General features: G+C 38.2%; 1 protein-coding gene across 1 annotated transcript in view; it reads left to right on the forward strand.

The window, feature by feature from the left end:
* The window catches only part of LOC136874446 (fat-like cadherin-related tumor suppressor homolog), a 671,031-nt gene that overhangs the window by 570,066 nt on the left and 82,597 nt on the right, over window positions 1-18,368 (forward strand). The window contains exon 34 of the mRNA XM_068227805.1: window positions 13,919-14,056. Coding sequence (XP_068083906.1) covers window positions 13,919-14,056 — 138 coding nt within the window. The remainder of the gene's footprint in view (window positions 1-13,918; window positions 14,057-18,368) is intronic.

Here is an 18,368-nt window from a genome sequence, read left to right on the forward strand (position 1 = left end):
GGTGAACAGCAAGGATAAAATAGTGCTAATGGGCGATTTCAATGCGAGAGTTGGAAATAGCACTGAAGGATATGAAAGGATGATTGGTAAATGTGGGGAAAATGAAAATCCATAGCCTGTTTCCAATCATTCGACTGGGTCAGGAATGGAAAATGAAGCCCCCATCTAGCTGCGAGGATAGGAATTGTGCCGGTTGTTGAAGCCTGTCACACTCCTCTTGGGCAATGATTAGTGAATGACAGATGAAATGAAATGACATTGGAGAGTATTGCTGGAATGAAATATGACAGGGACAACTGGAGTACCCAGAGAAAAAGCTGTCCCGCCTCTGCTTTGTCCAGCACAAATTTCACATGGAGTGACCGGGATTTGAACCACGGAACCCAGCGGTGAGAGGCCAGCATGCTGCCACCTGAGCCATGGAGGCTCTGTGCATAAAATCATCATCATCATAATTTTCCATTATCCAGCTGTAGCCGGATAGGAGCAAATATGGTTCCTCTCCACTTTCTTCAGTCTTTCCACCCCTCCTAATGCAACACTGTGTCCCAGTCCAGGTTTCTTTCTCTAATACTGCATTGGATTGTGTCCTTCCATCTCAATCGTGGTCGTCTGCGGTGTCTCCTTCCTTGCTTTTTTGGCATTCTTTCATCACTCATTCACTTTATGTGCCCAAACCATCTTAGTCGGCTCTTCTCTATTCTATCATTCATTTTTTCCACTCCAATTTCTTCCTGCAGTTTCTCATTCCTTATTTTGTCTCTTCTAATCTTCTGTATCATACTCCTCAAGAACTTCATTTCGGCTGCCTGTATTCGACTCTCATCCTTCTTTGTCACTGTCCAAGTTTCTGCTTTGTAAGTTGTTATGGGTACGTAATACATCTTGTACATATTTTCCTTTGCTTCCATTGGCACATCTCTGTCCCATAACATGTTTCTTACACTACAGTATGATAGAAACAGCTTCCAGCTTGAATCCTCTTACTAATTTCAGCATCCATTCGAGCATTCTCCATTAATTCACTCTCCAGGTATTTGAACATCTCCGCTACTTCCAGGGGCTTGTCTGCAAGCCTAATCTGACCTTTCCCTTCTTTCTCCTCTCTAGTCATAACTGGAGTTTTACTCTTTTATACACTTATTGTCAATCCACATCCTACTAGGCAAGTTGGCCGTGTGGTTAGGAGCGCGCAGCTGTGATCTTGCATCCGGGAGATAGTGGGTTCGAACCCCACTGTCGACAGCCCTGAAGATGGTTTTCTATGGTTTCCCATTTTCACACCAGGCAAATGCTGGGGCTGTACCTTAATTAAGGCCACACTCACTTCCTTCTCATTCCTAGGCCTTTCCTCTCCCATCGTCAGTGCGATGTAAAGCAACAAAAAAAAAACCCACATTTTTTGATCTTCCCATTCACCACATCCAAATGTTCTTGAACCTTCACGTTCTCTTTTCCCCAAATCACAATATCATCTGCAAATAACAACATGTTCATTTCTCTTCCTCCATATGCTGCTTTTGCTGTTCTCATGATGGCATCCATTACTATTGTAAACAGGATTGGCAATAGAACACTTCCCCTGTCTCAGCCCACTAGTGATTTTGAGCCAGCTTGTCCTACCAACTTGTGTTTGCACACAACTACAACATTCCTTGTACATTGCCATGATCATTTTTATTAATCCCCGTCCAATTCCTTTTTGCACCAGACTGTCCCAAACTTTAGTCCTAGGGACACTGTCATGTGCCTTTTCAATGTCAATGAATGTCATCACCATATCATTCCCATACTCCCATTGTTTTTCCATTAGTTGTCTAACAATGAAAATGGGCTCTATTGTTCACCTTCCACTTCTGAAACCAAACCCTCAACCTTATCCTACTTTGCAGTATCCTCTCCATTATCTTAACAACATGGGTTATCAGAGCAATTCCCCTGTAGTTCTTTAATACTTTCTTATCGCCTTTCTTGAAAATTAGGCTGATTATTCCTTTTTACCAATCCTCAGGGACCTCCTTATTCTCCCAGACAATCCTGAGATCTTGACATGTCAACTGCAGGCCTACAGCTCCAGCTGTCATTATCGTCTCCACTGAAGTTTTATCTATTCCAGCAGTTTTTCCATTCTTTTTTACTGCCATTTCAATTCCATTCATTGTAATTTATTTATCCACTTCTTCATCAACTAGTTGCCTTTCCTGGTGGTCTGTTGAATGACTGTCATTAGTTCTCATGTTCAACAACTTCTGAAAATACTCTCTCCATCTATTTCTTATTTCTTCTGGCTTTGTTAATATTATGCCACCTTCATCCTTCACAAATCTGGTGTTTACTTGATCTCTCTTTTTGTTTCTTAAGATACCACACAATAATTTCTTGCTGGCCTGTATGTCATCTCTCAATTTCTGTGTGAATACGGCCCAGCTTCTCCTCTTACCTTCTTCCACTACTTTCTCGGCCAAATTCTTTGCCTCCACATATTTTCTACTTTTTTCAGTCTTAGATGTTTTACATGCTTTCCATGCCATTTTCTTTTCCTTCACTTTAATCATTCCTCCAATGTGTCTGTTTGTCTTTCACATTTCCTACTGTTCTACCACATACCTTTTCTGCACATCCAACCAGTGCTTCCTTAAATCTTTCCCATTCATCTTCAACATTTTCCATCTCCATCCTGGGTACCAAGTGTATTATTTCCCTTTGGAATTCTTCTTGTATGCTTTTCCCCTTCAACTTCCATACTTTAATTCTTTTCTCTCTTCTTATTGGAGATTTTTCAATCTTTCTCACTTTAAGTTTTCCTATCACAACTCTATGATCTCCACCAAAGGCTTCTTCAGGCATGGCTGTAACATCTAAAAGGTTCTTCCGGTGTTCTTTCTCTATAATTATATAATCAGTCATGGTCTTTGTTCATCTATCTCCCCAACCATACCTTGTAATCTTCTGACTGTTCTTCTTCCTAAACCAGGTGTTTCCAACAATCATTTGCTTCCTCATGCAAAAATCCACCAACAACTCACCTTCTGGATTTACATTTCCATATCCAAATGGTCCTGCAACATCTTCCTTTCCTTGTCTTTCCATTCCAACTTGTGCATTTAGATCTCCCATCAATAGCACTTTCTTATCTTCTATCTGTTTCTCCACTTCCTCTAAAAAGTTCTCTAGATGTTCATCTATGCAACCTTTTTGTGGGGCATACAACTGAAATAGATCTTTCATGCCATTTTCAAACTGGAGTCTCATCACCATCATCCTATCGCTGACGCATTTTGTAGATTCCACATATTCTTGGATTTCCTTTCTAAGTATGATGGCTACTCCATTTTTTGCTTCAGGTCCTCCGCTGTAATACAGCCTGTATCCTTCTTTCAGAGGAATCTCTCCTGTACTGCTCTTCTTGGTCTCACACAGTCCAAGTATGGCTATATTTTTTTCTTTCATGAAGTCAACCAGTTCTTCTGTCTTTCCCGTCATTGTCAGGAGATTTACTGTCCCAATCTTGATGTACTGTAGTTTGGTGCTGGTTGCCTACTTCTCATAGTTTCCCCAGCACCCAAAGAGCTTTTAGCAGGGGATGCCCTACCTTTTCTGAGTCACCATATCTGCTTTATCCATATAGGCTATTGTTACGATGGGCTCGCCACACCCAAAGGCATTTTATACCTACTGCCAGATTCAAAATTAGGCTGCCCCTAACATGGAGACAGGTACCTTTTATAGCTGCTCCTCTGGAGTATAGACGCTACGGATTTGCCCCTTCCTCCATCTCCACCATACCAAAGTTCATCTTCTCCACCATAGATGCTGTTGAGGAATTCACCCATAACCCATTTATGACCCCAGGAATTGGACTACCTGTTGGTCTGCGGGTTGTATTGGGTATTTCAACCAGCCCTACATACTGTAGAGGCTCCCTAACCACCACCTGGAGACACGCTCTATAGAGATCAGGTTCCTCCGCTTACTTTCGGAAGTTAACCTCACCCACAAAGGCTGAGGTTATTTGCAGAAAATGTTCGGGGGAAATATGGAAGCTAATAGGAATGGGAAGTGTTTGCTGGACATCTGTACTAGAATGGGTTTAGCGGTTATGAATACATTCTTCAAGCATAAGGCTATTCACCGCTACACATGGGAGGGTAGGGGTACCAGATCATTGACAGACTATATATTAACTGACTTCAAAATCAGGAAATCTCTTAGGAATATACAGGTTTTCTGGGGATTTTTCAATGATACAGACCACTGTCTGATCTATAGTGAACTAAGTATGGAAGTAATTCCGAAAATAAGGTCTCCTATTTTTTATAAATACATAGACCTGTTTAGAATGAGTAAAAAATAAGTAAATAAATGCAATGTAAAGTTTAATCTTATATCAGTTGTATAGTATCATTTGAAGTAATTCCACATCTATATTTGTAAGTAGCACAGGAGATATTATAAGTAGAATTTTGTAAACAATATAAATTTATTAAGGATGAGCTGTGTGTTTAATAGGAAAAAAATGTTAGCGTAAATTGTATTATAGGAAAATTTCCTTCTCTTGTTAATTTAATATTTAGTGCTTGACAATAATGTATTTTAGTGTACCATTTGCCACCGAGGTAGACACCTCATTAGCAAATAAAGAGATTTTGATTTGATTTGATTTGATTTCTACAATGGTTTACATCATTTTACAACTTGAACATTTACCTATTTTTCTACATAATCACCATTGCGGTTGATGCATTTTTGTAGACGCTGTCACAGTTTTTGTATGCCCATGTTATACCAGCTTGCCGCCATGCTGTTCAGGAAGTTGTGAGCAGCGCTTCGGGAAACCTCAGCAACCACAGTGCAGAGATCATCCAGGGTGATCCGCTGATCTTCATGCATGATTTGCTCAACCTTCATGACTATCTTGACAGAAATTGACGGTCTCCCAGGCCTTTGTTCGTTTGTCGTGAATTTCAGTCCAACCAGCTGCAAATTCTTTACACCACTAATGAACATTTTTGACATCAATGCACGACTCACCATACGCTTCCATCAATTGGCGATGGATTTCAATTGGTTCAGTACCTTTTGCGTTCAACAACCGAATAACTGCGCGCACTTCGCACTTGGTGGTAACATCCAATGGGAGCTCCATTCTCAACGGCTGCTAAGCCAAGACTGAGTGCTGCAGTGCGGCATGCGCATGTTTATATGCGAGCGCGGGGAACACTTTTCACAATATTGTGACCAACAGCCACATGAGCATAGTTCTGTATTTATATAAAAATAGGAGCCCTTATTTTTAGGATTACCCTCGTATCTCTAGGCCTAGGATAATGGAGGTGAAATCTGTCTGCAAATGAATAAGGGTAGAAAATCTCCAAGATGAGGAAATCAGGCAGAAGTACATGGATATGATTAGTGAGAAGTTCTGAACAGTGGACAGTAATCAGTAGGGCTTGGATGTTTAGGAAAAGTCATATTTTTTCTTTGTCTCTATTTTCTTACCTGATTGGATTTTGGTGCAAATTAGGTGATTATCGTCACAATTAAGTGATTTTTAATTGTCATATAAATGCATATTTTGGCTATTTTTTGTCATAAGGTCATATTTTGAACTATTTTAGTAGAAACGTCATATTTCGGTCATATTTTGACGGTTTGGCGACAGCTGTAGCTGTGCAAAATCATCGTCAACTTTCCAAATGAGAATTAGTATTCACAAAACTGCTTTTCCGTATCACATCTGTAGTTAATACAAGTGGAATACTCTGCCTCTTCTATCAAGATTGCGCAGTAATTTTCCAACAGTTGTCAGAAAGTCTGGCATATATTAAGTCAAACTTTGGAATTATATTGAGTGCAATTACTCATTTAGAAGCTGCTGGCTTAGAAATTCATGCAAGTATTGAAATTATGAGAAGTGTTGAACTTTCAGCACAACAATCACATGGAATAGTTGGCGTCAGTGTAAAAAAGGAAACTTCAAAACGTGCTTAATCGAAGTGACGGTTTTCGCTGCATGTGCAAGAGAAATGATGTTCTTATACGAGAAGTTACCAGTGCATTTCAAGATGTGCTCATACTCGATTGCAGTGATTTAATATTATTTAAATATGCACCAATAAGGTCTTGTGACGTAAAAAGGAGCTTCTCTTCTTACAAGAATATGTTAAGTGATAATCGGAGGTCTTTCGGGCCTGATGCTTTTAAGATGAACCTTGTCATACATTTCAGTACCACCCGCGGACAAGAATGAAAAAGTTATGTGAGTTTGCACTATTTGCCCTGCCGCCTTACTATAATCTATCGAAAGACATCTACTTAATTTGTTTTGTGGTGCTCCATTTAAACTTTAAGGCATTTGAATAATATTAATGTATTCTGAGCTTAAATGTTCCAAAAAATTGTGAAAAAATAGATCGATTTCTAGTTTTCTCGTAGATATTTCAATCCACCAATGAAGGGTGCAAACATGTTTTGCCTTTTAAAATGTTGTGTGGCCTGATAATCTTAGCAAAATTTGTAGGGCCTTCTTTATATCACTATTCACAAATGAAATGTTTGATAAGTGAATTGAGGACAATAGACTGTGAATAACTGCTAAACATGTATATTCAGAAAATTAATATGAAAGTATGAATAAATAATTTAGTTAACAAATACGTATCAAAGGATTTGCCATTTTGATTTATAACATATATTCAAATGACCACATTTAGATTAATCATTTTTGGGTCATATTTTGTCATTTTTACGTCATATTTCATCAATTTTTACGACATATTGCGTCAATTTTGAGGTCATATTTCATCACTTTTGAGGTCATATTTGCTTGCTTATTTGGGCTAGTTTTAGGTCTTAAACATCCGAGCCCTAGTAATCAGGTTCAGGATATAGAAAGAGAATGGGTGGCATACAGGGATGCTGTAGTAGAAACAGCAAGAGAATATCATAGGAATCATAAAGATGGAAGAAAGCAAACATCTTGGTGGAATGATAAAGCGAGAGCAGCTTGTAAACGTGAAAAGAAGGCGTATCAGAAATGGTTGAAACAAGGGCTGATGGTGATGTAGATGAAAGAAACACAGCAAAACAAATAGTTGTTGAATTGAAAAGGAAGTTATGGGAAGATTTTGGTAATAACCGGGAAAGGCTAGGTCAAGCAGCAGGGAAACCTTTCTGCACAGTAATAAAGAATCTTAGTAAGGGAGGGAAAAAGGAAATGAACAGTGTTTTGGGTAGTTCAGATGAACTCATAATAGATCCCACGGAATCACTGTATAGGTGGAGTGAATGTTTTGAAAATCTTCTCAATGTAAAAGGAAATCATCCTGGTGGTGTTGCGAACAGCCAAGCTCATGGGGAGGAGGAAAATGATGATGGTGAAATTATTCTTGAGGAAGTGGAAAGGATGGTAAATAAACTCCACTGTCATAAAGCAGCAGGAATAGATGAAATTAGACCTGAAATGGTGAAGTATAGTGGAAAGGCAGGGATGAAATGGCTTCATAGAGTAGTAAAATTAGCATGGAGTGTTGGTAAGGTACCTTCAGATTGGTCAAAAGCAGTAATTGCACCTGTCTATAATCAAGGGAACAAGAAGGATTGTAACAATTATCAAGGTATCTCATTGATTAGTATACCAGGCAAAGAAGTCACTGGCATCATGGAAGAGAGGGTGTAATCAGTGGTTGAGAGGAAGTTCGATGAAAACCAGTGTGGTTTCAGACCACAGAGCGGCTGTCAGGATCAGATTTTCAGTATTCACCAGGTAATTGAAAAATGCTATGAGAGGAATAGGCACTTGTGTTTATGTTTCGTAGATCTAGAGAAAGCATATGACAGGGTACCATACCAAGGGAAAAGATGTTTGCCATATTGGGGGACTATGGGATTAAGGGTAGATTATTAAAATCAATCAAAGGCATTTATGTTGACAATTGGGCTGCAGTGAGGATTGATGGTAGAATAAGTTCCTGGTTCAGGGTACTTACAGGGGTTAGACAAAGCTGTAATCTTTCACCTTTATTGTTCATAGTTTAAATGGATCATCTGCTGAAAGCTATTAAGTGGCAGGGAGGGATTCAGTTAGGTGGAAATGTAGTAAGCATTGGTCTTTGGCAGATTGTGATGAAAGCCTGCAGTCTAATATCTTGGAACTTGAAAGTAGGTGCAATGAGTATCATATTAAAATTAGCCTTTCGAAAACTAAATTGATGTCAGTAGGTAAGAAATCCAAGAGAACTGAATATCAGATTGTGATACAAAGGTGGAACAGGTAGATAATTTCAAGTATTTAGGATGTGTGTTCTCCTGGGATGGTAGTATATATACTGTAAGTGAGATTGAATCAAGGTGCAGTAAAGCTAATGCAGTGAGCTCACAGTTGTGATCAACAGTATTTTGTAAGAAGGAAGTCAGCTCTTGGATAAAACTATCTTTGCATCAGTCTGTTTTCAGACCAACTTTGCTTTACAGGAGTGAAAGCTAGGTGGACTCAGGATATCTTATTCGTAAGTTAGAATAACATACATGAAAGTAGCAAGAATGATTGCTGGTACAAACAGGTGGGAACAATGGCAGGAAGATACTAAAAATGAGGAGATAAAGGCTAAGTTAAGAATGAACTTGATGTATGAAGCTGTACGCATAAACCTACTTCAGTTATGGGGTCATGTGAGGTGAATGAATGACGATAGGTTACCTAGGAGAATAATGAACTCTGTTATGGAAGGTAAGAGAAGTAGTGGGAGACCAAGAGAACAATGGTTAGCTTCAGTTTCTAACAATTTACAGATAAGTGGTATAGAACTAAATGAGGCAGCAGCACTAGTTGCAAATAGAGGATTGTGGCGACCCTTAGTAAATTTACAGAGGCTTGCAGACTGAACGCTGAAAGGCATAACAGTCTATAATGATGATGTATATAGGTATGTATGTATATTCACACCCAAGTAGCCTACTTACAATGATCCCTGTGAGGTACTTTCACCCTGTCATCACAGTAATTGTGAAACTTACAATCTGACTTTTCATCCCGTTTACCATCATACCATTGTCTGCTGCCAACTCGCAACATGATTGCAGTCTTTTTTTTAGTTGCTCATAATCCTGTAACTTATTTACTATTCTCTACAGTATATCATCATCTGCAAAAAGCCTTATCTGTGATTCCATTATTTATATACATAAGAAAACATAAAGGTCCACTAATACTGCCTTGCAGGACCTCTGTTAATTGTTACAGGATCAGATAATGTTTCACCTACTCTTATTCTTTGAGTTATGTTTTCTACAAATTTAGCCTTCCATTAAACCACTCATTTGTCTAGTTTGTCTAGCCCTCATTTTTGTGAGGAGTCTCATTTGATCTACCCTATAAAAAGCTTTCAATAGGTCAATAGCAATAGTTCCTCTTACAATAGTGGTTCTACAATTTCTTGTAATCTATTCTCTATGATTTTTTCCAAACATTTTAGGCCATGACAGAGCAGTATGATGCCATGGTAGATGTTGCATTTCCTTCTGCTCCTTTCCTTGAAAAGAAGCACAGATATTTCCTTCTTTCAGTCTTCCAGAATGACATTTTCCTGCTGTTGAACAGTCTGCATATATAATCATTAAACTGCTGGGATTCTCACTGCTTGTAACATGTCCAAACTCAATTTGTCTTCTCCTACTGCTTTCCCTTTACTTTTTAGAGATTTTGTTTCTCTCTCCAGCCATACTATTAGTGATTTGCTACTTAGATCATTTCCACTACTATACTTAGCTCTTCATTGTCTGATATTTTGTTGTTGCTCCATTCAGAGCTTATCGATAATGGTCTGGTAATCACTCCTGATTTTGTCCTCTTTTCGCACCATGGTTCCGTTTTCTTGTTCTATTACCTTTGCCGTCTTGGTTACTCCTTTTGTTCTTCATTACTCTATATAGAAGTTTCTTGCTTCTGCTGCTGTCTTCTTCCAGCTCATTCCATTTTTTCTCTTGCTCTTCTCCTACTACCCTCTTTACTATAAATTTCTTTATCTTGATTTTCATGGTTTTGGGTAGGTTTTTATAATTTAGCATATTTGCTACTTGGTTTCTCTCTTTCATGGCTGTTTTGGCTCTCCTGTTCCACCTCAGAGTCTGTTATTCCTTTTGTGCAATCTTGCTAATGTACACAATTCTTTGGCTTGTTCCACAAATGTACCTTGAAAGATTTTATACTCTTCATTTTTGTTGTTCTCCCTTCATTAAATATTGCAGTGTTCTATTCTGATATTCTTCCTACACCTGGGCTGCTTCTTATTTCTCCTCATTTACCTTGTTAAAGGTACCTTGTTAAAGGACACCTTCATACAATAACCTTGAAAGGAAACTATTCTGGTTCTGCCTTATTCAATACCTGACTGGTATTCTGGAACCAGAATCATTTCCTTCCAAGGTTATTGTATGATATTGAAATCAATATTGAACAGCAAATATGAGATTTATAAACTGCTAAAGGACACCTTGTCAAATATGGAAGAATGAAAGAAGATTTAACAAACTTCTTCCAAGTTTACATTGGTCACTATCATTTCTCAAAAGACATTCTAAAACTCTTATTGTAGAGCCTGGATTAAAAAAAATGCATATGTGCATATGCAAATGCATATTTTGAACGTTAGTGCATGTTTTGAACATTAGCGCATATACATATATATTTTTCTGTTATGTGTGATCGATTATCTAGGTTTACTGAACAAAATTAAAAATATAATGAAATCTATATGTTGTTCATCCCTTGGCAATACGAGAAGCCTTCCCTGATCAAGGAAAGTGCTTTCAGTTTCACAATACAAGCAGCTAAACAGATAATGACCCTTTTCACAACAGTTATTTCCCTTTCTGACATTCCTTTCTCCTTACAGTAGCCTCCTCTGGTTTGCTTAACTAAGTGCGTTCATCTGTTAACTTGCTCTTCATCTGTTGCAGTGTTTTACCAGGTTATACTGTAAAAATGCCTAAAGATAGGAGCTCTAGGTCTTTTTCAATTAAACCGTTCACACACCCCGACCCGCTACGATAACACATCAATATACACGACATAATCACAAATACCTGCCTCACTTACCTCTCTTCATAAATTGCCGTGGATGGACTGGAACGAACTAAGACTGGTCAGAACTGGACCTGCGTGTAGACAAAAAAGGGAAGAGAAAGACAGAAAAGGCAAGAACCAATAACCCCCATGAATAAAAGCATGGATAAAAAAGTGGGGTTTATTATCAACACACAATATTAAAATGAAAACAAGAAAATGGGAAGCTGCTTTGAAAAGTTACTTACATAACTGCTATTTGCTATTTACCAACTGATGAGCCCAACTTAGCATAAATTTACTCATTTGGGACAAATATTTCAGGTTCCCTATGGGAATCAACATCTATATCATACGTAACTGCAGAAAAAATACATATCGAGTAGGACCATGTTCAACAACATAGTAGGTTTCTGTATTTCTCGTAGAGAGTGCACACAGTCGTCCAATTCAATTCAGTACAACCACATAAGAATAGAGACTTGCTCCAAAAATGCATGAAAATGTACATATAAATTATAAACAGAAAAGTTTTCCAGCTATTCAATACATAGTTACATTTACAATGCGTATGTTTACATTACATGGGACTAGTTTCAACCGGGCTCATCATCAGCCATATTTGAACAATACACAATATTTGACAAAATCCTAAAACATGTTTCTAAGCTGTAAGAACATTATGAATATATAATTAACACTATGATGTGTGGTTGAACTAGGCGAAGTGTTATGGTGCTAAAAATTTTGCAAATTGAACTGAGAGGACTTTCTTTTTGGTGAATCTTACAACCTGACTTTTCATTCCGTTTATCATCATTCCATTGTCTGCTGTCCATCTTGCAACATTGTTGAGGTCTTTTTACAGTTACTCACTATCTTGTAACTTATTTGTTACTCTGGACAGTATAACAACATCTGCAAATGGCCTTATCTCTGATTCCAGTTTTTTATTCACATCATTTATAAGAATACATAAAGGTCCAATAAATCATCTTGTTCTTCCAATGCTCTTCCCCACACCTGTGGGATCGCAGTTGTGAACTGTGCTGCACATGTGGATTTAGCCCTGTTTTATAGCTGGATGCTCTTCCTGACGCAACCCTATATGGAGGGATGTAATCATTATTTTGTGTTTCTGAGGTGGTTGGTAGTGTAGTGTGTTGTCTGAATATGAAGAGGAAAGTGTTGGGACAAACACAAATGCCCAGTCCCAGAGCCAGAAGAATTAATTACGTGAGATTAAAATCCCCGACCCAGCCAGGAATCGAACCTGGGACCCTGTGCACTGAAGGCTTCAATGCTGACCATTCATCCAAGGAGTCGGACAAAGGTGCAATAATACAGCCCTCTGCTAATGATTAGAAGATCAAATAACACTTCACCTACTCTAATTCTCTGAGTTCTATTTTCTAGAAATTTAGCCACCCAACCATTTTGTTTTCCTCGCTACTCTCAGGTTCTTAGTACTAGGGAGGGGAGACTTTCAGTACCTTACTTCTAGCCACCCTTCTGGAGACTATATCCTCTTTGATTTAGTGTGAGTTGTCTCTCGTCATTTGAAATGTGTCTGTGTTACTTTGCTCCAACGTTGGTTGGGCTATGATAGTAGCCTGAATGCCTATTGGTATTATGACTAGCAGCCTTAGTGAGTTCTAATGGGATTATCAGTTTTCTCGCATTGTAGGCTGATTGTATGATTGTATGACTGAACTGGAGATAGCCTATGATAATGATGAAAGTGAAAATAAATCAGATGACCGAGGAGTACCGTAACTGTGACCCAGAGGAAATAGTAGACGATCCCATGGAAATGACGGAGTACGGTATCCTGACAGTGTTACTTCTGATGATGAGAAAAACGCTCAAACAACAAGGTATTTTGCTGGGAAAGAACATTTTGGGTGAAAAAGAACTATTGCAGCCCAAAATGTTTGAATGTTCAAACTTGGGCATTTGACGTAGGTGAGCATCTGGATGTAAAGACATTTTTACTTTTATTATTTGTGGTTATGTAATTATAATTATTTGCTGTTAAAATGAATATAATGTACAAATGTTTGAAATATGTGACTTGTTGCTTGCTTGTTGTTTAAAGGGGCCTAACGAAATATGTGACTTTGATCAAGTTGTTGATAACCATTAATGAAAACCGATGGCTTTGAATTACAGAGAAGTTGAAAATGTCTTAGATCAAATGCTCTTAGAGTGAGTACACATATGGAAAGATGCTTCAAGTTTGTTTATGAAAGTTCAAAATAATCTATAGACTGTTATAAAATCATGTTGTATATGTAACGCTCATAAACTAATTAAAAAATTATTTAAAACATAGGTTAAAGGAGCATACCATGTGCATCTATCCATGTTTCTGACTCATTGGCTGAACGGTCAGCGTACTGGCCTTCGGTTCAGAGGGTCCCGGGTTCGATTCCTGGCCAGGTCGGGGATTTTAAACTTAATTGGTTAATTTCAGTGGCACGGGGGCTGGGTGTATGTGTTGTCTTCATCATCATTTCATCCTCATCATGATGCACAGGTCGCCTACGGGCGTCAAATAGAAAGACCTGCACCTGGCGAGCCGAACCCGTCCTGGGATATCCCGGCACTAAAAGCCATACGACATTTCATTTCATCTATCCATGTTACAGAATATGGAGGGTTAAAGAGTTATTCATATTATTTCATATTATTTATATGGTTGCATATGTTAAGGAATGGTATTTATAATATTTTCAAAAAAATGTCAGTCTTGGCATCTGCTTGGAATTCCTGCTTCCACTGGAGAATGCCTAAGCTCCTAACAACTTCAAACTTTGTAATTATTTTAATGTTCTCGCTTTGTTTTTTATACAGATTTTGGCCACTGATCTTGACAGTGGTGAAAATGGAAAAGTATCATACTTCATTGACAGAGGAGATAGACAGAAGCACTTCTCCGTTGATGAAAACACTGGCCACATATCTGTTGCTGGAACTTTGGATCGTGAAATGGTAAGTTAGTAAAAAAAAAAACAAAGAGTCTCATAGTCTAGTTACAGAAAGAAAATTAATTTTTGAAATACTATACATTGTGAAATTTCCTTTTTTTCTGTTACAACACTGTATATATAATGTTATAATATTTACTCTTATTTCTCACTTTTTAGTTAAAGATTATTTCTAATATACAATAATTTTGTTGTCATACCTTTAGCTGTAAGAAAATAGCCGCTTACTAACTTCACATTAAATGTTCAATGAGCGCTGAAATAATTTTGGTGGACTTGACCACATTGACCAAGATTAATTCCTGGAGGCAAAGGCAGCTGGGAATAGGGCTAACTACTCCATCTGAATTAGTGATGAGGTTACAGATAGTAGAAACCTTTACTTTCCTCTCCTCAAAAAGCCTTTGTGGCCAGTAGTGTGTTTGTGACAGTTCTGGAGCCTCCTCCTCCTCAGCAGGCTGCCCTTCCCGACGTCAGACTATTAGAATTAAGTATATAGGGAGCACGTAACAGGTGTACAACCAGAAGGCTGTACTTTTTTCTACACCAAACAATTGGGACTAATGGTATAGGGAGTGTTTAACAACCGTTATACTAACATGCTTCCCTTCCCTATACCAGGCCTTTAGGATTAATGACATAGGAGCATTTAACAGGCGTTCAAGTAGCAGGCTGCCCTTCCCTACGCCAGACCGTTACGATTACGCAATCGGAGGTATATAACAGGCATTCAATTAGCAAGCTGCCCTTCCCTACGCCAGGGAACATTCCAGAGGTGGTTAAGGAGGTATTCAACGGATATTCAATAACGCATTCAAAGGAGATGGAATTCGGTATAAAAATAAGAGAGTTTTTCTGAAAATGTTTATTAGAAATACATATAAATCAGTAAAAAAGCATATTGTACATCATAATGTTATTTACTACATTTATTTATTTTACATTATTGATAACATAGTATCTACAACAATGTTGTAGAAGTACACCTCATCTAACAAACAAATTACATAAACTAAATGTAAAACCTATGTGAAGTAATAATGGTCAATGAGACTATTACCCCAGGCTAAAGTATCTATTGAGTTAGGTATAATAAATCTCTTATTATCATCATTACTTAGAGCAACTTTGTTTATTAACTGGGTATAAAGCTGATGATTTATGCTTTTAAACACATACATTTTCTTCATTAATACTGGTGAACTATTGGTAATACAGTTCTTATAATCATCTACGCTCAAATCGTTCTCAACAACATTCTTCTTAATGCCTTTCAGTTTCTTAATCACTTTATCATTTTCAGGTATAATGCTGTACGATTTAGCTTTAGTGCCTACAAAACTGTTAATGACTTTTCCTTTGAATTCATCCTTCATTTTTCCAAGAACTTTTTTGTTGACCCGTGGGAGGTTATAAACATTATTTTCTAGGTAGTCACTTGTAGGGACATAAGAATTAAGGAGACGCCCTAGGGGCAATTGCGCAAGATGGGGCCGCGTACTACTTCCTAGTGCTAGAACCCCGAGGCAAGATGGTTGCGATGTGATGTAGATAAACATAGAATGTTGTTATAACCTAACTTTGTAATCTGTTAGAAGAGATTAAGTTCATTCAGTGTAGGATTGCAAAATGCTGATCCGAAAAAAAATTCATGTCACACACATGATAGGGAATGGAACCCAGGTGTCACGTCTTATCAGAAGGGCAAAATGACTCTTCCTCCTCCTCCTCACCGCGCCCTCCTCCTCCTCTTCCTAGGGATAAAGGACTAATGGGCTAATGGGTTAAATGGCTAATGGGCTAAAGGGCTAACGGGCTAATGGGCTAAAGGGCTAATGGACTAATTGGCCAAAGGGCAATAAATGGTAAAAAGGTATAAAAGGCAAAAGGGCTTACATTTTGTAGTATTTAGGGTGCCTCTCCTTTATCCGGGCTTGAGGCCGGCTCTTCAGCTAGAAGCGGAGTTAACACCCTAAGGAAGGGGTAATGTTGATAAACAGTCTGTACCAGTATAGCTACTCAATCCACAATATGCTACAGAGGGATGACTTAGGTGAGGGTGAGGGCTGAGAATGTAGGAAGGTGTTTAGGCTGTTATACTGTCGAGAGAGCTTACAGCTAAGGTCTTTACATTGAAGAGCAATTACTCAATAATACCTGCACGACGTAATTCTTGCTCTATTTCTAAAATATCTGCTTTATACTCTGTGTAACCAGCATCTTGGTAGGTTCTTAGAAGTTTCAAACGTTCTATGAATAGTTTGAGGTCTTTAGAGTATCTTACGTCTACATGGGTAAACAGAGGCTTGTTGTGAACCTTACGCCTGCTTACAGACAGTTGATGTGTAGGGACTTGTTTTTGATGTAATACGTGATTCTGCAGTAGCATTTCCAGGGATAAACTTATGTAGCAAAGAAGCGTTGATATCTTCTTCTACTTCATCATGCATCCCTTCTTGAGATGTTCTGCACGGCTACAGAACGTGTTGTAGCCTTAGAAAATAAAGTAGAATCATAAAGCCCTAATGGTAAAGAAACATTGAGATCTTCGTTTTCTTCTTCGTCGTTGTTTTTATTATTACGATTATCATCAGCATCCTCTTAGGGAAAAAGGGCTAATGAGCTAATGGGATAAATGGCTAATGAGCTAAAGGGCTAATGGCCTACAGGGCAAAAAGGCAAAAGGGCTAAAGGGCTTATATTTGTAGTATTTAGGGTGTCTCTCCTCTCTTTATCAGAGGCTTGAGACCTGCTCTACAGCTAGAGGTGGAGTTAACACCCTAAGGTCAGGAGAATGTTGGAAAAAGTGTCTGTACCAGGATAGCTACTCGATCCACTATATGGTACAGAAGGATGACTTAGGTTAGGGTGAAGACTAGGAATGTAGGAAGGTGTTTAGGCTGTTATACTGTTAAGAGAGAGCTTACAGGTAAGGTCTTTATTTTGAGGAGCTGTTACTCAATAATACCTGCACGGCGTAATTCTTGCTCTATTTCTAAAATATCTGCTTTATACTCTGTGTAACTAACATTTCGGTAGGCTATTAGCAGTTTCAAACGTTCTACAAGGAGGTTGGGATCTTTACAGTATCTTACGTCTACATGGGGTAACAGAGGCTTGTTGTGAAGTTTGAGCCTGCATGCAGACAGTTGATGTGTAGGGACTTGTTTTGTTGTAATACGTGATTCTGCAGTAGCGTTTCCACGTACAAACCTAACTTGTTTTGGTAGCAAAGAAGCGTTGATATCTTCTTCTACTTCATCATGCATCCCTTCCTGAGATGTTTGCACGGCTACAGAACGTTTTGTAGGCTTAAAAAATGAAGTAAAATCAGAAAGCTCTAATGGTAAAGAAACATTAAGATCTTCGTTTTCTTCTTCGTCGTTTTCTTTATTATCACTATTATCATCAACATCTTTCTCCTCCTCCTCCTCCTCATCATCATCATCATCATTATCATCTTGCTTCTCTCTATCTCGAAATGTCTGTTTAGTAACAGAACTTGTAATAGGCCTAGACAACGAGGGAGAATTAAAAATCTCTCGCAGAGGTGTACTTTTTAAATATAAATCAGTATTTGCTTGAATACGTATAGGCTCTTTATATTTTCTTCTCAATGAAGCTACATTACACACGGCTTCGTGACGTTGAGCGTTGTAAGCGTTCTTGAATTCTTTTCTACAATGTTTGCATTGAAAAATTGTTCTACAAGATATTTCATGACGTCTCTTGTGATAGCCTCGGTGAAATATTTTTCCACACTCATTACAAATATGGCTAGAAATGGGTTGTTCCATGACAGACTTTTATCTTCTGCTAACAGATCCTTCTTTAAAAGAAACAAATCTACTAGACACTATCTATTCTCTACTTATATAATGTAATACAAAGCTGCGTAGAATAGATAAGTAGCCTATAATAGCTTTAAGACCAGAGGTCTTACCACGATGTGAACAGCTTGACGGTTAACAGTAAACTAACACAAAAAGCGTATAACCTACCTTATATAGGGTGGGTGGGGGGATAAGAAGGGTAGTCAGGGAAGAGAGAAGGAAGCGGTCGAAGCTTGAATCATATGGGTAATATGTTGATATCTTTCTGAAGAAATCAAGCCTCCTGCGTCGATTGCAAACTAATGATTATACAGCAGACTCTCGAATAGTTTAGAAGCACTCTGAAAGGAGAAGTGAACACGTCAGTAGTCAACATCAGACTAGTGATTACGCACACAACACTAGTTTTTTTTATATGTTTTATACATTACCCATCAGGCACTGCCTCTTGGATATCTTGAATACATGACGTTTTTTTAGTTT

This window comes from Anabrus simplex, chromosome 5 (genome assembly GCF_040414725.1).
Source record: "Anabrus simplex isolate iqAnaSimp1 chromosome 5, ASM4041472v1, whole genome shotgun sequence".
NCBI lineage: Eukaryota > Metazoa > Arthropoda > Insecta > Orthoptera > Tettigoniidae > Anabrus > Anabrus simplex.